At 30.5% G+C, this 27,970-nt stretch overlaps 1 protein-coding gene across 4 annotated transcripts in view; it reads right to left on the bottom strand.

Moving 5' to 3' along the window:
- Nucleotides 1–27,970, bottom strand: part of LOC142324793 (short/branched chain specific acyl-CoA dehydrogenase, mitochondrial) — a 90,053-nt gene that overhangs the window by 51,890 nt on the left and 10,193 nt on the right. For all 4 annotated transcript variants that reach the window (XM_075365791.1, XM_075365790.1, XM_075365793.1 and 1 more), the window contains 5 exons: nucleotides 27,419–27,519; nucleotides 23,793–23,999; nucleotides 18,225–18,395; nucleotides 9,213–9,338; nucleotides 1,664–1,846 (listed from right to left, as the gene is read on the bottom strand). In XM_075365791.1, coding sequence (XP_075221906.1) covers nucleotides 1,664–1,846; nucleotides 9,213–9,338; nucleotides 18,225–18,395; nucleotides 23,793–23,999; nucleotides 27,419–27,519 — 788 coding nt within the window. The remainder of the gene's footprint in view (nucleotides 1–1,663; nucleotides 1,847–9,212; nucleotides 9,339–18,224; nucleotides 18,396–23,792; nucleotides 24,000–27,418; nucleotides 27,520–27,970) is intronic.

Raw genomic sequence — 27,970 nt, 5'->3', positions numbered from 1 at the left:
AAATTAGTCTATTGTGATATTAACTTATGGCTTTTGATTTTGAATCTTTAATTTTAGTAAGCTATTACAAAGTGTTTCCAGGTGCTGCAAAACTATTTAGTTTAAGAAAAGGCTGTTTATCATTTTTCCCATTATTCTTCTATTTTTATTGAATCAATTTTTTTAATTAAATGCTTTGCTATTTAAGAAATTAATTTAAATAATGAGCACTCAAAATTATTACAAAAAAATGAAAGTAGAACAGGGTACAAAGTTTCATTGGCAAGCAATTATTAATAGATATGAGTATTTAGGAGTTAAGTAAAGTAAAAATAAAAATAATTAAATTGAAATTAAACACTACTAAAAAACTACAAAAAAAATATAAGAGGAAGTAGAAACTTGAATTGATATTCATTGCTCGTAAGCTACATTTTTGCTTTTGCCACTGTTCTTGTAGCTAAGTTATTTATTTACTATTTTTCTGTTTATTTTTTTAATTTTATTTTATAATACAGGATGAAATATTTTATAATGTTTTATAAGTGATGGGTTTTTCTTTAATTTGTCATTATTATTTTTCTAAATTCTTCATCTGATAATGGTAATAACTGTTTGACAACCAAAATATCATTTAATTATTAATTTACATTTAGTTATTAATTTATAAATAATTCTTAAGTGTTTTCTATATGTTATTTTGTTTCAATAACCATTTAGCATAGCTATTCCTCTTTAATTTCTTTTTTAAATTATATTTTCATTAATTTAAAAATCTATTTATATGGTTGGTCACATTTTATCAAAATATCAGCCCCTGAGAGTTGTATACTTAAATATCTTATTTAGTTGCAAAACACATTTAAACGGGAATCCCTCATTTAATTTTAGGTCAGCTACTGTTGTTGTTAATTAATAATCTTTCTTCCAATAAACAAGTGGATAAAATAATGTAATTAAATTATGTTTTTTTTTTTTTAATTTATACAGTTAATTATGACTTGAAAATACAAATAGGAAATAACTTTACATCTGAAACTGATGTTTTTATTTGAAAGTCGCCATTTTGTTAATAGGTTGAAATTTTCACACATTTTTAGAACCTTCGTTAAAAGGTCTCTAAAGTTTTAATCGAAATGGTGGGGAATGGGTGAGTGATACTAAATCAAAAGCATATACCTCTTTGTAGGACACATGGAATACCTAGGTAACAAAATCCGTGGTGAAAATCTCCAAAACTACTAGATCAATTTCATTGAAATTTAGATATGCTGTATTAATGCAAGTGAAAATTTGATGAAGACTGGTTGAGTCTTTCTCAGTTATAGTCAATTTAAGGCCAACAACAAACAACTGAGGTTATCTTGACTTTGTATTGGTGTATTCTTCATAAATTTTTACGCAGTAAGTTACAGTGGTGAGTGAGTTTAAACTTGATGCTTGTGCGTAGGGTCTACTTGTTAATCGAATATATATTGTGCTTTGCACTCTGAAAATCAGTGTGTTTCTGATCGCAAAATACTGAAGGCATTGGGAACAAAAAGTCAATATTCTTGTGTAGAACAGTGCAAGAGTTTTTTTTGTGGTTAATACAGAAATCAAACCCAGTTAAATAAAAATGAACAAAGGTTTAAACGATACAATATAAAGATATAAATAAATATTTAACTACATTGTAACTTACTTGAAAATTATAAATTTTTTGTCCAAATTGCTGTCGTTCAAGAGTATAAGGTATAGTAGCATCAAGACATCCTTGTGACAAACCAACCATTTGAGCTGCAATACCAATTCTACCTTTATTCAAAAAACCAGCAGCATACTTGTAACCATGACCAAATTCACCTAATATGTTGCTTTCAGGAACCTGTAAATCACAAGCACAGTTAAAATAACACTACTATCATCATGACATACATTTAGTGTGCATTTTTACAACTATTTATTTCAGATTTTCATTTGTAGTTTTAAATATTATTTTCAGTTTAAAGAGTTTTTTAATTTTGCTATGTGTTGGTAAACTCTATAGTTTTCCTAAATAGAAACATTATTATTTAACTCAATCCTAATGGATATTACTATGTGGGTAGTATCTTTTCCATATATAACTATATTCTAGTACATTTTTATGATCTCCCACATAACTGATAAAACTTCAAGTTTTTGACAATGAATGATGTATAATATAATATATTCTATCAATGACTCTATTTAAGCAGTAAAATATACAAGAGAAATTCGTACCTATTTCATTCTATTTAATGAAGAACATGTTTTGAGAAGTATTTACCTCTATTATTAGAATGTGCTCCTTTGTGGAGACCTCTGGAGATAATAGTATGACAGAAATCACACTATTGCCCTGTATGACTCTATCACATCATATACTGCTCATTTCACCCTAATTGCAATATCAGAACCACCCTTTCTTTTTCTATTTAGCCACCAGAACCACTGTAAGTTATTACTTCAGAAAATGAATAAAAAAGTGTAGTCTTGTACAGTCTCAGGTCAACCATTCCTGAGATGTGTGGTTAATTGAAACCCACCAACCAAAAAACACCAGTATCCATGATCTAGTATTCAAATCCATATATTTAACTGCCTAGGATATCCATATAAGTTAACTGCCTTTACTAGGATTTGAACCTTAGAACTCTTGACTTTGAAATCGGCTGATTTGCAATGATGAGTTCACCACTAACCCAACCTGATAGGTTAATATCACAATATCAGCTATTTAGGGTTGGGCTCGAAGATACCAAAGAAAAGAATTTTGTTACGGCGGATGTGGTATTCACATTCGGCATGGTATTCAGCATTTACAGTGACTACAGGCATGGAAAAGTCCAACTTCAATGCACTCACTAGACTTACCATGCACAATGGAGCTGCTTCACCAATGAGCAACTGACCTCAGGGTCCTAATCTAGCCCAGAGTCATCAACTATGCATATACAGTACAACCCTGTTTGACCAGACTCTATTCAATTGAAATTTTGGTTTATCCGGACCGACATCGGGAAAAGCATTTTTAATTTTTTTAAATAAAATATGTACTGTAATACAGTAGTACGTAGTAAATTAAAATTTTAAAAATATATTAAATAAAGAAATATAGTAATATATAAAAATTACTTTGTATCACAGTTTTTACTTACTGTAGTACTTATTAAAAAAGTACATACATACTGCTTACCGTAAACATTTACTTTTTCTGAGAATAGAGTTTTCGTGCAATATTTTTGTGCAGTAGTTATAATAACTTAATGTTAATGACTGGATGTATAGGCTTGTACACACTGTCATGCTCTATTTTAGTAAACATTTATTCAGAAAAGCAATACAGTACCAGTATTCACTGAACGTTATAATCACAAGATGTAGTTTGCTACAGTAGTGATTGTGATTGAAATTTTGTATTCTGTGTAATTTAATTTAGTGGAATGGGAATTAAACAAAAGAGGGTAGTCATTTCCATGTAAGAAAGACTTAATGCACTATTTGGTATAGATAAAGGGAATCTGTAAAAAAAAAATTGTGATGAATTAGGTGTAGGAAACCAAACTGTTTTGGACTGGAAAACAGAAGAGAGACTGAAGATTTTTGTTCAAAAATGGTGACTAAAGATAGTTTAGGCATCAGGACAACTTTCAGAATGGCAAAAAGTAGTCAGCTAGACGAAGCTTTATTAATTTGGTTTATCCAAGAGAGGGAGCATGGGGGTTCCTATATCAGGTGCCATTTTACAATCTAAGGCTTTAATTTTAAATAACAAATTAGGTGGTGATCTGTCATTCACAGCAAGTTCAGGTTGGTTAGTTAGGTGGAAGGGTCACCATGGTATATAACTAAGTGTATCAGTAGAGAGCTTATCAGAGTATCATGCTGCTAGCGAAAATTATTAAATTACATTTTTGAAATTTATAAAAGAAGAGAATTTATTACCATCTCAGATTTTCAATACTGATGAGACAGGATTATTTTTTAAAATGCTACCTAAAAAAACTGTCGCCTCAGCACTGGATTCTGCTGCTAAGGGGCATAAAGTCTGTAAGCAAGACGATACTGTAAGGGTGACGATTCTTTTATGCAGTAATGCATCAGGCAAGTTGAAGCTACTACTTCTTGTTATACGAATATCAGCTAAACCTAGAATACTGAAGAATATTAGTAATTTGAATGCACTTCCATGCATATAATACAGGTCACAACAATCAGTATGGATGTCTTGCAAAATATTTAAAGAATGGTTTTCTTCATTCTTCGTCCTTTAAGTAAGAAGATTTCTGAAAGAAGGGCTACCACAAAAATCTGTTTTATTTATTAACAATGCTCCTTGTCATCCAGATGCAGATGACTTGAAAGATGGTGACATCTTTGTAAGATTTTTAACCGCACAAATGACAGCACTCATCCAACCTTTAGACCAAGGTGTAACAGAAGCCTTCAAATTACATACAGAAAAAATATACTTTTAAAACTTATTGAAAGAAATAGCAAGGAAGCTGGAGTAAATGTTGTAGATTAACTTAAACAAATTAATATTTGAACAGTAATTTACAAGTGTGTTTCTGCATGGAACGAAATTAATGCTTCTACTTTGAAAAAGTGTTGGAACAAAATCTGGCAAGAAATGTAATCTGAATCCAGCACTGAGACAACTGCTGAAATAAACAACAGTTCTTTAAAACAACTTATTCACCGTTTAGAAGATTTATGGGCTGTCGAAGATGAAGACGTAGCTGAATGGATGAATTATAAAAATGATGTATATCACCAGCATCTATAGCAATGATGATATCGTGTTAGCATGTTCTTCAAATCCACATCCTGATATTGAAAATATTGAAGACAGTTCAGATGAAAAATTCCTCACAGAAGAAACGCAAGCGATCTCTCACGGAGATGCTACAGATATGCTTGGCAAGCTGATGTTGTATTATGAAAATCAAAATGAAAAGTCTGCCATCAACTGCTTACTCTAAAGTGTTTACAAGATCAACAGCAAAAATCATCATTAAAGCAAAAAATAATGAAGAATTTTTAAAAAAGTAAATAACGTTGATGTAGCTGTAAGTTTAAATTTGTATTTCAATTACTATATAAGTTATTTTTTAACATGTACTAAGTTGATTTTAAGTTTCAACATCTTACATTAATACTGTCATGATTTCATTAATTAAGCTGTAGTGTATGTATATTATACATTTCTGATTATCCAGACTTTCATTCATCCAGACAATATTCGGTCCCACCTAGTCCGGTTAAATGGGGTTGTACTGTTATAGTACTCAGGTCTAGTCTACAGAAGGATAAGGAAAAACCACCATCACAATCAGGATGAAATATGAAATGATCTAGGTAGCACAGAGCCTGCTCCAAATTTGAGTGCAATTTCTTGCCTGCCCTACGGAATAAGAGTTATCACTACTGCCATAAGTTCAAACCTCAATTGGCTGATGCAGTGAACATTTTGGGGTTTTCTCCACATCACTTGTGGTACCAAAAACTTTAGTCAATTTCCACATCCAAGTCTGCAGTTAAACTACATTTATCTACCTCAATTTAATCCTCCACACAGGGAAGAAGTTGGCCTAAATTTCTGTCAGTTATTTGTATTAGTAATATTGATTTTAAAACTACATATGAATCTCAATAAAAATTTAATAAAATTGACTTATATAAAATAACCATAATATTTTGTAAATCTTCTCAATTCTTTGTCTAGAATATGTATCTCCTTCAAGTAACATGTTTTACTGCTAAAGTAGATTCATTAATTTGAATTTTATTAAATAATAAAGCGCAATATTTCAAATAACATCTTTAACAAAAATTTGCATACAATCTAAATTGTAAGTAATGTGTTTAGTTTTAATGAAACTCAGCAATGAGAGTAAAAAACAAAAGTATAAATTTAAGTATATTTTTTTATTATTTCAATTTTACTTAATTTTATCAAGGCAATAAAAATATATAAACTTATTTTTTTTAACAACTAAATCATCTATTTTAGAATAATTTAGATGTTTAATAAGCAAAAAAAAAAAAAAAAATACATCCATTAATTCTGAAATAAATGCAAACTACAAGATTATATCATATTAGAATAATCATTAACCCTAACTGACAGCTTGATAAAAGCTAGTAATGCCCAATGTAAATACATCAGATTAATGAACAAAGGAAGAAGTACCAAATTGTATCAGCATGTAGTTTTTAATTAATTTAAAAGATTAAATCTTAATTACCACTAGTAACACAGCAACAGAAGATTACAAGAGTGACGAACATAATCCGCTCTCCAAACAGATTCAAACAGCTGTTTCAATAAAAATACTTGAATTTCAAGACAACACAATCGATAATCTTATTTACCTAATTGTTACTGAAAATCCATCTGACAAAGGTATAATTGCCTAAGTGAAACATTGTAATAGACGACAGTAAAAGTGACCCATTAAAATGAATAACCTAGCATCCTAATGAAACTGAAATGGACAAGGCTATTCAAATATGTTAACACTATTTTGTAAAACAAAAATCATGGGTCATGATTAATCAAACAATTAAATAATGTAAAGGTAAAATTGTTGTTATTATGATAATTATTATATTTTCTGCTAAGAACACTTTCTATGTTGAATACGGTTTACCTTTCTTAGTTATAATAAAAGATATATAATAAAAGAATGAAGCTAGGAAAGGTAAACAGTACTCAACACAGAAATGTACAAAGTAGTTTTGAATACGATCTAAAAAAAAATTTATTGTTTTTAAGCAAACAAAAAATAAAATTTTAAAAGTGTACTTAAATACTATAAGTATAACTTTGGTAATTTTAGATTAAAAAAAAAAACAAAGGAAACAGGAAAATATTTTTTTAAACTAATTAACTGCTAATGTTTAAAAGAAATAAAAATAAAAAAGGTACAACATAAAAAGTTTTATCAGAATTTCTAAAGTGCTGATAACCTGCAATGACAAAAAAAATTTGCTAAGTTTACATTGCATCAATATTAATGTTACAAATTACACAATTATTTTTTTGAATATATTCACCTCAAAACTTATCTGTCAAATAAGAATATAATGTGAAATCTAAAATATATTTTTAAATAGATTCAAGCAATTATGTTGAGTAATTAACTATGTAATTACTAATCATCCAAGTTTAAAAATCTCAGTCGACATATAGGGTGGGGATGGATTGCTAGAATGGCTTCTTGCAATATACAATAACTTGTCATGTTATACTATCTCCTTCACGATACTAATTTTTTACCTTTATCTGTTTACCCCTCGAAACCACCGTAAAGCATTACTTCAGAGGATTAATGTGAATGATTTATATGAGTATTATGAAGTGTAGTCTTGTACAGTCTCAGGTCAACCATTCTTGAGATGTGTGGTTAATTGAACCCCAACCACCAAAGAACACCGATATCCACGTATTCAAATCCACATGAAAGTAACTTCCTTTACTAAGATTTGAACCTTAAAACTCTCGACTTCGAAATTAGCTCATTTTTAATGATGAGTTCACCACTAGATATCAACCCAATGGGCCATGTAACATTAGCAGTGACATTACTTCAGATACCCCAGGTAAAACTACTGCATACAAGGTCTGTTCAGAAAACAACTGAACTTTATTTTCTTTATCTTTATAATTAATTTTTCAGATTATTGGTCCTTGTCCCCTTCAAAGAACTACCCTCCCCTATTCACACATTTTTCCCCAGCAGTCTTTCCACTTCACGAAGCAGTCCTGGATAGTTTCATTTGAAAATGGCATTTAAGGTCTGTGACAAATTTTTTAATGTCATCAATAATTTCAAAACGGTTTTAAATTCGTAAAAAAGAAAAAATTGCAGATGGCCAGATCTGGCGAGTAGGTAGGCTGGGAGAGGACAATCATCTGATTTTTGGCACAAAGCTGACATTTTGACAAATTGAGCTGAGTGAGCCAGTGCATCGTCGTGGTGAAGGAACCATTTGCTATCTCATATCAACTCTGTTCTCTTTTTATGGATTTTTTCACATTGTAAAACGTCTTGATAGTGCACATGGTTCACTGTTTCACCTTGAGGCAAGAATTCAAAATATAAATTCCATTAAAATCGGAAAAACAGAGCGCATCACTTTGACATTGGATTGAGACTGATGTGCTTTTTTGGAGTGTGGAGATCCTTTGCCAATCCATTGCGATGATTGAACTTCTGTCTTGATGTCATAGCTGTAAACCTGCCTTTCATCTCCCGTAATGATCCTTTGCATGAATGTTTCAGCATCATCTGCTTGTTCAAGAAGTTGCTGACAAACGTCCACTTGATATTCTTTCTGCTGTTCGGTCATCAATGAAAAACAAACTTTGCTGCAACTTGATGCATGTTCAATTTTTCAGTCAAAATGTCATGGCATGATCCAATCGAGATGATAACCTCTTCTGCAAGTTCTCTGATAGTCGATTGGCAATTTGCATGCACCACATCATTGATTTTCTGTACCCAGGTATCATCAGTTGAAGTCAAAGGCCTTCCTGGTCAAGGGTCATCTCAATTATGACCACTTTTAAATCATGAAAACCATTCGTAATGTTGCATATGCCCAGAACATCACCTCCGTAAGCTTGTTTCAAGCTTATGGAGTCTTACCTTGAGTCTTTTTACAAGCAAGTACTGTACATAATCAGATGGCCTTGAATTTAATTCCTGGTAAGGATACAGTATTTTTTTCACTTATTATTTTAGTCATCTCATTCTCCACATCAAACCAAGAGTGTAGCATGACCAATGCTGTAATACTAAAATAAAGTTTTTAAAAATCTTAATTTTATGTTGCTCCTGCATTATTTCCATTGTTATATTATAAACAATATATTAATAGAAAGTGACTGTCAGAGAAAATTCTAATGGTTTAAAGCTCAGATCTTAAATAATATTCTAATGAAAAAGCAAAATTTTTATTAAATAAAACAAATGCAAAATTTAAAATATAATTTTACTAAACATATATAAAAATGAAGAGATAAAGAAGTGTTTGAAATTGGATTAGTAACATTTTTTGTAGAGTAAGTTTTATACTTTTAAATAAAGGTTAACATGACACACCAACAAAGAGAAACAAGTAAAAGCAAATCAATTAATAAGTCTTAATGTATACTTTCACTTATTTAATACAGTTTTTTTAATAGACAAAAAATTAAAAAATAGTACCTTCATACTTACTCGAACATTATCAAAATGAACAGTACATGTACCAGATGATCTCATACCAAGTTTATTTTCTTTCTTACCAACTGATAATCCTGGAGTATCACGTTCTACTATAAAGCATGTAATTCCTCTGTATCCCTAAAATATAACCATTAACAAAAAGACTGCTTTACACTGACAAAATATTTTTTATGAAAGAAGTTTATACTTTTTTCATAATTGCTTAAACTTAAGAATCAAATTTCAGATAGGAACATTTGTATTAAATAATCTGGTTCACGACTGTATGTAAATTTTCAAAATAATCTTCAGTAATATTATTGCAGTTTTAATATAAAGAATACCAATCAATAACATAACATACATAGTAAGGTTTAACCAAATTTTTCACCCTTTAAAACTTAATAAAACATCAAAAAAATTCTATTCACAGATTGTACAATTAGAAACAGTAGTACAGAAAAATTATTAACATTACTCAATTATAATCAGCGAGTTCTTTTTCATGACTATATGAAATTGTATATAATCATGTATTTTTGTGCAGTTTAATTTTATAATATATAAATTTAATATTATTAAAAAAAAATTGCACAAGAAAACCAAATTTTTGTTATTTTATTTTGTTTCCTTTTGAAAAAGTACCTACTCATTCTAATATCAAAGTACTACATATGTTCGCTTAACCAGTAGACTCTATACACAAGTATCAAGTTTCAATTCACTCACGACTGTTACTGCATAAGTGTATATGAGAAATACACCACTACTCAATCAACACACATACCCAATCATCATCACTCTCAAAGTAAGTAACACTACCTGAATAGAATACGCTGAACAAAATGGATAACAATAAATACCACAGATGTCAACATTCCAACATGCGGAATCATAACAAACCAAGCTTCAAACTTGCCACGCTCAAATTTTTTTGACCTTAAATTGAGCAGAACTTAAGAACGACTCAACCAATTTTCATCAAATTTTCACATGCACAACTTCACACACTATTACAACATATCTAAATTTCAATGAGATTGAATTAATAGTTTTGAGGATTTTCAAGCCACAAAATTATATACATAGGCCTACAAATAGATAAATAAATATACATATGTAAATAAATATATAAGTAAAAAAAAATTTAAGTGAATGGTATTTTTGTACTTTTCATAGCTCAAAACATAAAGAAAATTTATTTTCACCACCCACTCCCACCATGACAGCACCAAACAGTATTCTCTACATTTTAAATTTTTTATAAATTTAAATAATTATTAAAATGTACTTATTATAGTAAAAGAACAACCACATTAGAACACATGCTCATAGATTTTGACCTATGCCTAGCCTTCTTCAGATTTACCCTTTTACTGTAACCCCATCAGTTAGTTGAAGCAATCGAATTGGGAGACTCACTTTTTGACCAATTGTAGGTAAGGAAAAAACACAGTAAAAATCAGATTGCTCATTTCTGATTAATACAAAATATTGATACAGCCAATCATGAGTCTTCAATCACTAGTCTGAAAATTATACAAAAGGTATAGTTGCAGAGCCAAGTCATAACACGATCAATGGAGATTCAGATAATATCCCAGAAAGAAAAACATAATTCTTCCACAACACCTCACTTGATACAAGTTTATCGATGTTTCCCAACACAAATCTGTTCTTACATGATATCATTAAGAGAATGATGACAATTTCTTTAATTAATGGCTTAAAATTTATTTGTTTTGTAGAACTTATTTTAAATGCTGATAACTATCATAGTAACTTCCCATACAGCCAGTCTTCAAAGTTCCTGAAAAATGTCTGCCACTTGAAGGACAACTGACAAAGAACAACATTCCTAATGATCAGTAGCCTATCCTTTGTTCCTCATCAATTTCAGAGCAATTCAGCCTATCTGGTTGTCCCAAACAAAGGATATACTGATGTGAAATGAATTCTATGACCACTTCAATCAATATTTTACAACTGTTGGAAAACTTAAGAGCCATAACCAAGCAACTCTAAGAGCCTATTGAAATAGTTTTTCTTTAGAAAATAAAATTGCTTCGATGTTTGATCCAGCACACAAGGACAGCAGGATATAAATGTTGACCAAACAGAAGTCCACCTGATTGATACTAGGTAACCCTAACTTTACTTGCCAAACTTCTAGAATGGTTGTAGTTGAAAGGAGATATCAGTAATCAACATCCTCCACCAAGAAGGAAAAGAGCAGAAAAAGTAGTTCAAAACCAAAATGAAATTTTTGCCAAAAGGAACATTCCCACAATGACTACAGATGAATCAATCAGGAAATCGAGTTTAAGTAACCTGCTCAGCATTCCTAGCTAGGTCTCATACATTACAGTAAGTGTAATGAATCTCCAATTTAGATCTTTCCCAAGAAGGATCAACAGTAAATAGAAGTCATGTGGAACAAAAAAAGTTACAGACTACTCTGGAATCCATGGTCAACTTCAACATATGAGGAGGCTGAAAATTGTGTTTTTAGTGAGCCATGACGACCAGCCTACCTCAACCAGAGCAATACTAAATCAGTACAAAGGGAACCGAACAAACTCATCCAATAGCTTGTGGTTCCTGACTTACAAGAAAAAACACTTTCTTGGTTTTAAAAAATACAGATTTGTCAAGAACTATGTGCAGGACTCCATTTGCTTTGTCCAAATAATAAAGTAAAGATACAAGACTTTGATGATGGAGGCTTAAGAAGTGTACCTGAATTTTCGATGTTAATAAACTTAGAGCAAATGGCCTGCTATTTACACTGTACAGATTGTGTACCTAAATCAATAGCAATTTATTAAACAATTTTGAAAAAAGGTTATTCTCAGTTTTACTATATATATATATATATATATATATATATATATATATATATATATATATATATATATATATATATATATATATATACTGATATATATTGTTTATATATCAGACAATTTGTAAGTAAATCCAACCAAAATTAATTACTTTGAATAAACAGCTTCAAAATTTAATAGAACAGGCTATAATCATAATGGTTTATTTAAGTTTTCAAAAATCTTAAATGAAATGTTTGTGCATCATCCATTATCAAGAATTGTTAGACAATCAAGAATAAACAGATGGAATATGACCACCATGAATGAACTGTATGGACAAATTGTACATCAATTTTTACCATCTGTATGAGCTGATTTAAGTCAGACAGAAGATAAGTTGTTTTTTCCCAACATGATTGACTATCACTACAAGATAAAAAAATTGTAAACATCAATACTTTCTTTTCAAAATAAATATATAAATAAAAAGATTAAAATGTTCCTACTACTTAACATCTTATTTAAGCTTTTCAGATATTTGTCATAATGAGTTTAAAAGATCGCCGCTTATAAGATTTACTCACAACTATAAAATTTGCTACATTTCTTGAACAGCAATAAATAAATTAATTCATTAAAAAAAAATTATTTGAAATGTAAAAACTAAATAATGAATTTCACTCTAATTTTTGTTAGATATTTAAAATTAATAATAAAATATTAATAGAATATCTCATGATAAAATGTGTTGTCATGAATAACATAACAAACAGTTTATTTACAAGAATAATAAATGAATATAAATTACCATCATTAATAAGTTTTTATTTAACACTTCCTGTTCATATTCTCTTTTCATAATTGTTTAATAGAATTCATAAAAGCTAAGAAAGCAGTAGTTTTATTTAACATTGATTTATATCAATGTTAAATAAAACTACATTTGATATAATTTAAATTTTAATGGAAAAAACATGTAAATTTAAAGATAGAATTATTAGTGATGTAACGTTTCTTTTTTATTCATTACTCAATGAGTGAAGTGAATAAAATGTAGCAACTTCATACAAGAATCTAGGGTAGTAGTGATAGCTTAAAGCCAAATCAAAGTGAATGAACAAACACTACATCTGTGTAGTTACATCTACCCTGAAAGAAGTAGTATCTGGAAGAACTGAAGATATAATCTAGGGTAGTAGGAACAGCTTAAAGCCAAATAAAAGTGAATGAACAAACACTACATCTGTGTAGTTACATCTACCCTGAAAGAAGTACTATCTGGAAGAACTGAAGATATAACTATGGTGCAGCAATAACTATCTTTCACGTTGCAACTTGTTCTTTGTTGCCTCTGCCTCCCACCCCACACTGCTACTACCTCCATGTCAATTTTAACTCAGTGTATAGCCTTAGCTCATAAGAGGAAAATTCTTTTATTGTTCTACAACACTCATCTTATTTTAACATGTTAACACCGGTGTTGTTGGAAAAGTCAAGACTGCCAAAAGTTATTAATGAAAAAAAGAACTTCTTTTTTACATAAAAAGTATTTAGCATATATTCCCAAGATAATATGATTGAAATCTTTGCAGCCCAAATGAAGAAAATTCTGCAAAACATGAAAATCAAAATAAAAAAAGAAAATGGATAAAAAACAACAGGAATAAAAAAAATACAACTTTTCACCAAAGCAAACAAGCAGTCCCGTCATACCAGGAAATTATGTTCTGAATATCAGTACGTCATATTCTTGCATCGTGCATGGAGCTCGACCACTTGGCACAAATGCTCATAAACTTTTCCTCTACATCATATGTCACCTGAACATTTACACTGGCATAACCCCTTGCAATTAATACATTCATTCCCGAATATTGTTAGTTTTTTTATTTCTATGTGGGTGCAATCTAATGCACCAACAACTGTTCATAAATGATAAAGCATTTGCCATAGTAACTTTTCATTATTCATCTGTTGTGCTGTACTGGAAAAATGAATCCAGTTATGAGCTTTATCAAGAATATGATGCAAAACATTGTTAATACTTTTACACAATGTAGATTGGTTTACTCCAAAATCTTCTGCCACTCCACTTTGAAGTCCAGGATCAGCAGTACCACGTATAAATATTTTCATGTGATTTCTTAGGGTTAGTGCTTTTCCCAGAGTTTCATCACTATTTGGTATAAATTCTGAAGTAAGAAAATCAATATTGAATATATTGAAATGCATCAGTTCCTTATAATGTTTCTTTCATAATGTTCAAATTCATAATGTTTCTTTCTCTGCATGTTTTTCCCTCCCCCACATCCATGAGCATCACCATGTCGAAGACTACTGACAAAGTAGAGTGAGCCCTACCTCAGACCAAAATAATGAAGTTGTACACTTAAGTAGTTGTATCTTAACTTTATTCACATCAAGTGAAATTATAACAACCTTTCGGGAAAAAATGAAGTTGTAACTGTAGAAGGTAGTTGTAACTTACTTTTATTCATACCAAAGGAAGTTACAACTTGGAAGCACCATAATAGTAGCATCAACTCCTTTTTATTCACTTTACTCAATATATTACATCACACTTATTTCTAGAAAACAAATTATGCAGTAATAATAATGAAAAATAAAGCTATAAATTACTTTTTAATAACCACTATACACAATAAATTATCTAATCAAAGAAAATGGAAATTAGTTTTTATTAATAAAATGCATAACAAAGGAGGGAATAAAATTACTTCTTACTATTTACATCCAAACAATAATAAATTTTTAAGATTAGAATTAATTCTATCCGAAATAATTCGGATACTTAATTCAAAAGTTTCACCAAAAATATTAACAGAATGTTTAACATAAAAAATGGTGTTAACTTAATTATTCCTGTTAATAAAACTGATAATTTTTTCAGTCATATCAATACTTTAGATTTGATAATAAAATTCAATAATTTGTAAACAAAAGCTTCACTAAAAATAATAATTATAATTTTTCTTAATGTTTTTTAAATGTTGCAGATAAATAAAATATGCCGAAAAAGCAGAAAATCAAGAATCCCACTATGGATCAAAAAGGATTAAGAACTTACTTAGTCTTAGCACCAAATATTTGTCTAGATAAAAAATTATGGAGGAAATTTTTACTGCAGACACACTTAAGAAATCTGAATAACTCTTATGATGGACAAATGTAGTAAAATTTTTGTCTAAAACACAATCAATAATTCATATCAATGCATTTATAATATTAAAAAATATTATGTAGCAGTCTTATAAATTTAACAGTCTTAGTTATTTTAATAAATTTAACAGTTTGATTTCAGAATGCCAGAAATTTGTAAATTTTTAGGCTTAAAGAAAAATAAATCAGTCAGTTTTATATTAAAAAAAGAAATATCCTTCCAATCGGTAAAAATTGTTAATTTAAGCAATTTTGTGAAATTTATTCATTACTACTGATTTATTATATTAGTAAATTATGTAATTTGTCAAAAAAAAATTGGTTTCATTATCTTACAGAATCAAACTTTATCTACTTCTAAAAAAAAGCAAAAGTTACACTTTCAAAAATAAATAACTTTCTAAAATAAAAATAATTAATGGATTTTGGATCTTTTCAGAATTCTCCCACTAAAAAAAAAAAAACTTAATTTTTCTACCAATCAGCCAAAAATTGATGTATTTTTAATATCCAATAAGAATTAGGTGGGAATATGCATATTTCAAAATAAGAAATCAAAATTAGTTGTTTATCCCTCCCTAAAGTTTGCAAGTTTTTCACCTGGAGATAACTGAAAATAGCAAGAAATACTGATATTAACAATAACCCAGTTGGAGAAAAAACCCAATAACCAGATATAACCATTTATAATACCATTCTTATAACCGTTTACATTTATTTATTTTATAAATATAATCTAACCAAACTTAACCAACGCTCGCTTCGCTTGGTAACCTTACTAATTAACAATAATGTTTTGAATATTTAAATAATAAATTCAGTAATTATTGCAATTATTTATTATTTAAATAATCAAAACATTACTGTTAATTAGTCGAGGTTAGCAAGTAAAGCAAGCAAAGGTTAAGTTTGGTTAGATTATATTTATAAATTATAAGAGCAACAATGCTTATATTTTTAATACGTAAAATATGATAATATGGAGAATGTTTTAAATGACCAGTATAAAACAGCATGTTAGTATGTTATCGGGTTATTGGGTTATTTCTCAAACTTGGTTGTTTTAATATCAATTTCCTGCTATTTTGAAACATGCATATTCCCACCTAATTCTTACTGGATATTAAAAATAAATCGATTTTTGGTCCATTGGTTAAAAAATTAAGTATTTTTGGGGGGAAATCCAAAAAAAATTGGATTCTTTAATTATGTGCATTGTTCAATATTATCTTAAAAGTTGTAAATGATTATAAAAATCAAAACTCATTTCATAATAATAAAAAAAGCAACATTGCTAAATAATATTAAAAACAAATCTGCTGTTTGTGTCTCAACTAAGAATAAAACAAAATTCTTAAATAAAAAAATCCAAAATGATCAAAGTAGTTAAATAAAATGTTAGAGTTGAGTTTTATAATTAAGAATAATTAACTTTATTTCTTTTCAATTGCCATGTTAAAAACAAATATCATTGAAATGTCTCTCACTAGAAAAAGGCAGTGTATAAAATACATTATTACTTACAGAAAGGGATACATTAGTCGACTGCTTCATACAATCTATTAGTCTTTTTTATGTGTGCAACACATTTAAATCATCTTAAGTACAAGTGGCTCTAGTCAGAGCCAAATGGCTCAGTCTTTCTGCTTCCTCTGTGAAATTTCTGCTTCCTCTAAGTCCAGGCTTTGTTACAGGTATATTCTGTTCCTGCGCGGACCGGAATGAGGTTACGTTCCCCCTTGTTAGGTGACTTAAATTGGTCAACTTGTTTGGGTGTACGTCTGAATTTCTATGTTGCATAAAACATAATTTTGATTGGTATGAGTGTAGCACTGATTAACTTTCAACTCATTCCTTTTCTGAGGCATTCATAGTCACGAATGGTGCTGTCAAATCTGGACTAGGTGCAGGGTTCACGCTTCTGTGGTTTCAGTCAGTTAGTTTGAGGGAATCATGTTAGGTTGGATGTGAAGATGTCAGTTTGAGGCCTATGTGAAGGCAAAATTTGATTTGTATTTTACTGATGCAAATGTCTGCTGAGGCATTTACATCGATAGCATCACGACCGAGACCAGGTAATCAGTTAGAGGGTCTAAAGACGACATCTGGTAAAACCCCTCAGTGCTTGGAATGGAGGGGGTGGTGTGGCAACCAGTAACATTACAAGGTGGGTGTCTTCCCTCTACGGGGTTGGGATGTGAATCACTGACCGAACAGTAACAGTACAAATACCGCTCAAATGAATATTCAAATTCTAGACAATAAACTTAATTGATGATCAGCTGTTATTGCTAATCTAAGACAAAAAAAAAATTGTTTAATATGTTTTAGAAGGATGTCTTTCAAATGTATTTTTATAATTTTTAGCATTTGTATGTAAATTGTTCTGTTTAAATTCGTATCACTTTTCCGATCCAGTTTGTGAGTTTTGTTTTTTGTTGAAATTGAACTTCTCAAACTTATATTTAATTTTAAAAGATGTTATTTATATAATTTTTTTTCAGAATTAAATTCTCTACAAAGTTAACTAGAAATTTTTATTTGTTTATTAATAAATTAACACAGTTATTTTATTCCAAACCTAAAAAAGTATACTTTTTGTCAAAACCTTTTCTTGTTTCACCCCATTCTTCTTAAAACCTAAGTGAGATAGAGGTCTGGGACCACTTTTAATCAATTTCTTACATCAAGAACAATAATGGAGCATCAAATCTGCTCCTTGATTTGTACCCCAAGAATTTTCATAGAGGAAGCAGAAAGCTGGGTTAAATGTTTAAATGAGAGCTGAAATTCACTAACAAACCATTTTCTGACCTATGTTCACATAACTTTTTTTCTTATTATTGGCTATAGAATCATCTACCGAGAAACTGTTGTGCAATTTGGAATCATTCTGTATACAAACAGACTAGATAAAGCAAAACCTAATATCATATATACACACTGAGCAAACAAAATGCTAAAAAAAAAAAAAACATCAAAATTATCATAATAAATGTAGAAGAATTTAACTTACCTTAGACTGATCAGCATTAGCCATTACTAAAAATATACCAGCTACATCTGAATTTGATATCCACATCTTAGAGCCATTAATTACATAGTCGTTTCCATCTTTAACAGCTGTTGTTTTTAACGAAAAAGCATCTGAACCAGATTGTGGTTCTGATAAACAGAAACTGGAACCCTAGAAATGCAGTACAACAAAGTATTATAAATAAATAAATATTTTTTTCTGATTGGAACATAAAAATACATTACGCAGATCACATCAATATTAAGGTAAATTATAAATATAAAAACAGATTATAAAATAAAAAATAGTTGTGTTTAAAGTCCATATTAACAAACACATGAAATAATGTTAAATAATGTTAAATATATTAAACATGAAAAGTTACTAATTCACAATTCAAAAACCAATACTGAAAACTATTTTAAGAAAATTTTTATATATAGGTTTAATGGGATGCATATAATTCTTTTTTTTAATATTTAAAAATTCATCAATAGAATAATATTATGTTTCTATAAAAGAATTTTTTTTATTATATTTCAAATAAATTGCTGAGAATGTTTTTCAAATGGTTTGTCAATTTATTAAAAAAAGCAATGAAAACATAATAAGGTACTTTCTTGTTAAACCAAAATATTATGTTGAGTTATATAAAAACAGTTCCACTGTCTGATTTGTTAAAGATGGATACTGTTTTTTTTTTTTTCTAAGAATATCTGATTTATTCATTTAGTGAAGACTTCCTGTAAAACACCAAGAAAAGTAACAAGTATAAAGATTTAGTATAAAAGTAGATATTATATTCATAACAGTAAAATTTTATTAACAAAAAAGTTCTATTATAAGACTGGCAACCTGTTAATATCTAAGGGGTAATTTTGAATGAAAACTAGTCATAAATCAAGAATAATCATATAATGTTTTTTTGGAAAACAATAAAAGTAACCAATCAAGTTACAGGCCTCCTGAAAACAATAGAGGTGTTGGAGAGTAACGGTTACAAAATAAATTCTGAAAATCATTAATTTTGTACACAGTAATTAAGATACAATAATATAAAGACAACAAAATTAAAAGAGAGACAGCATCTCAAACTAACATCAAAATCAGAGATGCACTTCTATTAAGCTGCCTTATTCTTACTCTGTACCACTAACTAGAATCACTACACAATGTGACAATTAGTTTCCTGGACCTAGCCGACAATAAAACATACAAAATAAATAAGAAAATATTTATTACTACCTCCATTTAATATAATTCCAAGCTGCATTCGTACACTGTTTATTACACTCATAAAACAAACTGAATGCCTGAAAAAACTCTTTCTTTGAAATAATTGTTTTCACTTCCCACAGTCTTCTGGATAACAAGATATCCTCAAATCTTACCTCTTTCATTCTCATTTTTATTTTAAGAAATAAAAATCATGCAGAGAAACCAGGATTCACTTTCTGCAAACTTAGGCCTAACACAATGAATTCAACTGGACAGTTTTGCAGTTCTTTGTACAACTTACTGTTTAGTATAATTTTCAGGTACAAATTCATGATGAATGATATATTTGGCATCAAAAATTTCAATAAGTATTATTCTCATTTGCAATTTCTGCAGTCTCATTTTCTAAGCTTTTGCTTCTTTTTAAGACTGAGCAACTTTGACCATACAAGAAAACCAACTTTCATCATCCATTCAAAGATTTCCATCATCATCAACACTTTAATGAATTATGCAGTCATTACAGTATATTTTTTTACTTTGCTGGTATCATAGCCTAGAGCTATCCTGCAAGAAGAAACATATGGTAATCAGTCAAAAAATGGGGAATGGTTTTTTTCATTTTTAGATTCTATTGATTCAGGGGCCTCAAAAAACAAAAAAAAGCTGTCTTTATATTTACTGCATATTTTTTAACACATTTTTTTTAATATCATCTTAGTCATAGTAGTAGTATAGTCGAATTAGAGGATCTGATGAGTACGGACATGTTTTTGGTGCGATCTGTGCTTTTTCTTATGTTTATTGGTTCTGTGGTTTAATTATCTGATCTGGATGTTATGCACCGGTTGGTGGAATTTATCTGAAAGTGTTTTTTTAAAGAAGATTGATTTTTTGGAAGACAGATTTAGTTTTTTGTTTAAACAACTGTATTACCATTGGTAATAGGGAACATAATTATCCAACTGCCACTGTTACATGTTAGTGCAGGTTAGTGGACACATTTGTATTCAGTTGTTTACAAACCGAGGTGGTTGTTATCGGTATCGGTAAGGGTTATCAGGTTGTCAGTATGGTACTGGGTTATCTTTATCGGTAGCGACAACATTGTGGAACAAATAATTAATAATTAATTTTATTTATTAACAAGATACAGTGTTCCAGGAAGTATTCACACCCACATTGGAGTCATCTGTATGCAAGTAGAAGGTACACGGGAAGAGAGTAGAACACGATTTGAGCAATCTTTTACCGGTCCTGCCCTCCGACATTGAGGAAAAGCCAGAAAAACACCTGAAGTATCGTCTGAGTCTACAACCTCGAGGCGGGAGGATATTGAGGTTGTGGAGAGTTTACCCCTCAGATTGGCAACGGAGGGAAGAAAGGGTGCCAAGAAAATCATGCCCAGGCAATCCTCCACTGAGGAGGACGTACCCCTCGACCTGAGGAAAATGGCCAGAAGACTTGAGCAGCTGGCCAAGGACCTTAAAAAGAATATCAACAAGAATGTCAAGTGCAGCATCACAGACATTGAGGTAGACCTTGGTGTTGCTGTTAGGGACTTGCAGAGTGGTCAACAATTATTCCACCCCCTGTGGGGAAATCAAACTGCGAAGGTGGCCACTCACACTGCAGTTGCCTCTGGATGCCCCATCCTAGACAGGCTGGATAATGTGATCCCGGTCGAACATATGGCCAATTTCATAAAAAAGAACTGGCCAAGGAAGGCATATCGCAATACACATACAAGAATGCCAGAGAGGCAAGAAGGCACAGTTGACACTGTTGCAGTTATCGACAAAAGTGAGATCACTGAGGGCAAATTATTAGATGTACTGGTGATAAAGCACCCCAGTAGGTGGCATGGATGTTGAGTGCTTCCGCAATCCGAGCAGGGAATGTACTGACAGCTGCTATGGAGGTGAAACATGTAGGCGAGGAGACCGGGAAGCGGGCCCCAATCAGAAATGCCTTCCATGTGGTTTTCATCGACTTTGGTGCTGACAATTACCTCGCCCAAGTATTGGTAGATGTCTTCTACAAAATAAAAAGTAACAAAGGCGGGAGCATGGGACCCTTACAGGCAGAAATTTATGGCAATAAGTCTATGTTCGGAAAATCCTTGAGTGCGACAGGAGGATGAAGGGGCAGAATTAAGTGACTGTCCCGGGCGGCAGATCTCCCTGCCTGGCAGAATGAGTCGATAGTTGAATCTAAGCATGAGACGGAAACATTTGTTCTGAAAGTAACAACGTCGTATGCAGATCATTTGAAAACAGTTAGATCCAAGGTTGCGAGCCCCGACAAAGTGGAAATCTTATACATTCGGAAAGCGAGGGACCGCGTGGTAATTAAAGGAAGTCAGAATAATGCGAGTGCATTTAAGCAGGAGGTCGTTACTGCCTTAAAGGATGGCTCGGTGCACACTAGGACTAAGACTCCCGCACTGAGAATCTGAGACCTCGAGTGTGATATTCAGACAGAGGAAATAGCCAGAGAACTCCAGGAAATTGCTGAACCGGAACTCCCAGAAGATTTGCGCTACAACATCAGGATGGGGTTTGGTGACACCAAGGTTGCAATATTCAGGCTGCCAGAGGAACTAGTGGCGACAATTGCACAAAATTTGGTTGTCAAGGTGGCAGTTTGGCACAGCCGGAAGCCTTCCTGGAAGTGTATAACGTGTGCCTTAGAGAGTGCATCTTTTCCAAGAAATGGAAGCGCCAAAGGCTGGTACTTGCACCGGGAAGGGATCCGGCACTCCCTTCTTCTTACCGGTTGCTGACTATGATAGACGGAATGGCCAAGGTGCTGGAGAACACATGTAAGTACCATATCATATTTAAATGTTACCCCAAAATAGCTACTAATTGAAGACACTTGAAAACTAAGAAATAATTTTTAAGTTCTGATTTAAATTTTTAAAAATTTTATTCATTGAATCAATAATTCTGTGCTGAAAATAAAATAGGTAAAATGGTAGCTTTATGTAAATAAATTCAACTTGTCATTTAAGCAGCACAAACAGGTGTACCTGAGATTCATTCCATCTAGCAAAATTAAAAGAGCATCCCATCTAGTTTAAATTAAAGGTTTTTTTCAGATGGTAAAAAACTATTCAAGTAATTATGAATTGCACCTTAAGGAATCACAGAAGCAGTACGAAAAAAGCAAAGATACTCAGGATGCAAAGAACGGTTAAACAGTAGAAGTGTTGACAGCTGATTTATAAGTTTACCAACACCACACTGTTAACAAACACCAAAATTTTCTATTCCTGGAAGTTATAGACATTTAATTTCAAAATTTATGACTCCAATGATTGATTTCATTCTGTTTGATATGAGATGAAACTAAGGCAGGACACTGTGGGAATGAAATAGCTTTTTGCATTCTAAAATGACCTGAACAAAACATTCCCAATTCAGAGATTGAAGAAATAGTATTAGGGTCAGACAATTGCTATGGCCACAACAAAAATTTGGCTATTGTATGTGATTTTTTACATTTTACACAAATATCCACAGATAAAGTGTATTAGTCATAAATTCTTGTTAGGAGGCCGTCAACCCACCAGGTTGGTCTAGTGGTGAACTCATCATCGCAAATTAGCTGATTTCGAAGTTGACAGTTCTACGGTTCAAATCCTAGTAAACGCAGCTACTTTTTAAAAAAATGTGAAAACTAGATTGTGGATACCGATGTTCTTTGGTGGTTAGGTTTCAATTAACCACACATCTCAGGAATGATGGACTTGAGACTACACTTCATTAACATTCATACATATCATCCTCTGAAATAATATCTTGCAGTAGTTCCAGAGGCTAAACACAAAAAGAAGGTGTTAAAAGGCCATAAATGGAAGTGGACAATTAGAAAAAGTGAATTTCAAAACTTCAAACTGCTGTACTGTAAAATTGTAAAAATTAAATGGTGTCCTTTATATCCAGGCTACAGAATTGTTCTAACAATTCTTCACTGTACACAATTTTAAGCATTACAAACATTTAAGTAGCTACTTTTCTTAATTGTATGTAAAATTTAAATTGTTCTCTTTGTTCCATTTTAAGATTAAATGAAAAATAAACAAATCTCACCATAACAATTGTAACAACTTAACTGTGTCAACTAAACAGGATGATAACACAATAAAAACCTAACCTATAAACATAACCTAACCTAATATAACCTATAAAAAAAAATTCTTTGTAACTAGTAACAGTCTCTACTGATAGATATCATCTTTGACTGTAATGGTTATAATCCAGGAACATAATTGCCATATTGTAAAAAAACAGGTATTCTTATCATAGATTAGATTTATGAATTGTTAACATTAGAAATACTTACTGTATCTGTAGCTAACCTACTGAGATACTTTAATTTTTGTTCACTTGTTCCAAATTGTATAATCAATGCATTTACTAATGTGTTTTGTATATCAACTATAATACTTAATGAAGGATCTACTTTAGCAATTTCTTCAACTACTAATATTGATGTAAAAAATGATGATCCAGCTCCACCATACTCTGGTTCTATTTCAATTCCCATAAACTGAAATAAAATAAATCAGTAAGAAGTTACATAAAACTAATGTTACCTGAATCAGAACTGTTTATCAATCAAATATTAAATAAATAATTAACCTCAAATACAAAGATTAATCCTTCACTATTCATGAAACATTACAGAAAGCATAAGCTTTAAAAAATGTATTAATTGCAGCTCTGCAGCAACGATCATGTGTATAAAATAGATCATACTTACTTCTTTGCTTTATTAAACATTTTATCCTTGCTCAAATGGCCACAGAATATATATATATATATATATATATATATTCTTCAATGTTTTCCAATGTAAAATTTTTATAGTTAAAATAATGTTGTATAAAAAATTCTGGGATATTATATTTGTTTTGAAATTGTATTTTGTATGTAATAATTTGTTTTATTTTATTCTGACAGCTATATTATACAAATTTCTTGTTTTAATCTGCAACTTTAAACAAATATCATATGGATTCAATCAAACATCCAATGAGTGCATAAAAGCATTCAACAAAAAGAAACAATCGGCATCTCCAAACAATTTCTTACAAATAAATCGCAAGCGCAAACAGCATCAACAAAAACTAGATAAACTAGATATTCTGTAGTGTAACAATGTTGCTGGTGTCACTGATGAATATTACATATGAAATAAAGCAAACAAAAATAAAGAACTAAATAAACATTTTGATTATTATTAAACAATCTTCATCAGTACTTACAACACGATAAGTAAAGTACAAACATAAAACAATAAAAAAAAAAAAATTATCCATATATATAAAACTGGAAACTAAAATAAAACAATTTCATATGAGGAGTAGTACAAGCAGAAAGCAAAATGTTAACTTACAATATAGTCTACATGCCTATGAACATATAAACTTAACTGTTGTAATTATGTAACTCACATTTTTAAAACTTGGAAATACATTTTTAAGAGGCACATTCAGAAAGTAAGTACTATGTTTGAACATCACAGCAGCATTGTGGTCATCATTTTATACACCTGTGCTAACTTTCCTCATGATTGGACAAACCACCAATACGATTACTTGAATAAGTTAACATTTCATTCTACATATTAAGAATGTCAAATGTGAAACAGGGAGCCCATCAAATGTGAAATACGTTCTGTAAATTTAAAAAAGTAAGAACTATAAAAGCGACTTAAATTGATTGAAAGATATATTAAGTGAACATCCCAACCCCTGTAGGGTAAGGACCCACCCCGTGTTTTCCCCTTGTGTCACCTTATGGTGATCCCAGTCGCCACACCATCCCCTCCATTCCTAGCCCTGATGGGCTTTATCAGAAGTCCCTCCACACTTAATAACACAAAACAGTCATCAGTTTGGCCTGATGATCATGTTAAGTGAACACTAAAAAATCATAGATTGGCGAGAAAATAAACCATCAAAGCCATAAACTCAATCACAGCCATAACAGCCACCACAGCTCAATCAAGGCCAAAAGAGTATTCATGATGTCATATGTATTGGCAGCCACCAATTGATTCATAAAAAAAAAATATAATACTGTGTCAGGTAATCACGTGTCCTGCTGTGTGGACAACAACCATTATACATCTAGTTAGCCCACAACTTATCTCATCATTTGGTTGGGAAAAACATAACTCACATTAGTATGAAATGATTTTCAAGAATTTTTCTGCATTTCCAGAGGTTCATTTTCAATCAGGCAATGAAAACATCAAGAAAGCAAAGTAAAATTGAATATTTTCTAAGGCAACATTCCGAAATGAAAGAATACAAAAGATGGTACTCTAATAAAGATAAATACTTTTAAATTAAAGATTGAATGGTAGAAGGTATGTACAAAATTAATTTAATGTATGACATATGATAAAAAGAATTTTCGTAATTTTTTTTTATAAGCATGTGAAAAATGCTAACTTTGATCAGGATATACCTGGAACCATCAGCATGAAAAGCAGAGCATTTCCAATTCAGCATGGTGATCGTCATATAATTGATCTCCACAAAATTTTCAACTACTTATGATTACCAAATGATTAACTTCAAGAAGGTTTGGCAACTCTGGAGCTTTCATTACTACACTAATGAAACAATGAGAAAATGTTTTTTTAAAAATTAAAATATAAATAAATTTATTGGTATTAAAAATCAGAACATAATTTTATAATAATAATGTATATAAACATAAGTAAAAATCTGATGTGGATACCATATGACTTCCTGGTACCGCTATTAAATTACACATACACATTTTTGCTGCACTTTTCTAAACTTATTTTATTTCAAAGTGAAATATGACCCTCCATTTCTTTAATAAAAGTGGACAGTTACACAATTGCTAAAATATTAGTTTTTATTAACATAAAATATTTATACAATTATTAATTCAACAATCTTACGTGAAATATTAGGTTAGAGTAAAAGTCCCTTATTACTCTATAATAAACGTAAGTCTTATCTAATACTATGTTTTTTTTAAAATTATTATGATGTAACCATCAACAAAATGAAAACAAAAAACAAAACTGGAGAAGGTTACTAAATTTTATAGCGATATTTATTATCAAGTAGAATGCATAAATAAAAATAATACGATTCTAAATTATTATTTTCAATAAATACTAAATAATCAGACTTTTCACCAAATCTGATGCATACACCAGATGACTTCCTTGTATGCCTATTAAATTAAATATACACATTTTTAAAAGTAAATAACATTTTATTTCACAAATAACTTCTAATTTTTCATTTTTTTTTATTGCTATTATTGAATTATCATATATTGTATATGATAATTCAATAATAGCAATAATTACACAATTAACAATCATTTTTTTGTTATTATTGTAAAAAACATTTTACACTCAGGAATTAATAAATCGATTTATTAATTAGAAATAAAGTTAAAAAAAAGGAAATGAAGTCTGATTCGAACTGATGTGTCTACCCAAATATCCAAATATTTCATTAATTAAAATTTTATTTGGCTATAACTCTGGAATCAATGAAAATAAGTACCACTTATGATATATCATTGAAAAGCTCTCAATGAGGGCTTATTACTGCAGTTAAGAAAAGGCTTTTTTGGACACTTTTGGTTCAGTAAATTGCAATCAAAAGGGGAGGTGCACAAGTAGATGTTACAATAGTCCTAAATCCAAAATTTCAACATCCTATGGCTAATCGTTTTTGAGTTATGCAAGATACATATGTACATATAGATGTCATACCAAAACTAGTCAGAATAGATTCAGGGATGGTCAAAATGGATATTTCCATTGAAATCTGAAAACTGAAATTTTTCACAATCACAATACTTCCTTTACTTCACACAAGAAAGTAAAAAATTATAACAACATAGTTATTTGCAAATAGTTGAACATCTTCATATGATTAAACACTAATTAGTTTACAAACTTACCCCATTATCAAACAATGCTTTAAGTAATCCAACATCTATTTTACCATCTTCATCCATTTTTTTCACTAGAGGAGCAACCTTCTCAGAAGCAAATCTGGCAGCTAAATGACAAAAAGAAAATTATTTACATAAAGATTGGTGGGGTAGCACCAAAAAAATTGAACAGAATTTTTTTTTTTTAATAACAAACCTATGAAGTGAAAAATGCTGCAGTTTCTTCATTGCGGTTCCAGCTGAAGTTATTACTAGCATTTATTATTAGCCAGGAAGAAAAATATTTCAAATAAGGTATATATCAATTTGGATATCAGTTTTAGTGTGTTTAAATGTTTCATAAGATACAAGCGGGTTACGATGCAGCTCTTTTTTTGTTTTACATATGAAATGTGAAGTTTGCTGTTGCTGTATTTGTGATTCATTTCCATGACATAGTCAGCAAACGTGACAGGGTGTCATTAAGGAGTATTCATTGTATTTCTGTGACAGTTATCCATTGCAAAATCTGTGCCAGTGGAGCAGTTTAGTTTGTATATTTCTAGTACACTCTTACTT

The sequence above is a fragment of the Lycorma delicatula genome, chromosome 5 (genome assembly GCF_047948215.1).
Source record: "Lycorma delicatula isolate Av1 chromosome 5, ASM4794821v1, whole genome shotgun sequence".
NCBI classification, from domain to species: Eukaryota; Metazoa; Arthropoda; class Insecta; order Hemiptera; family Fulgoridae; genus Lycorma; species Lycorma delicatula.
Note: the sequence above shows the minus strand (reverse complement) of the source record. Positions and strands in the feature narration are given on the sequence as shown.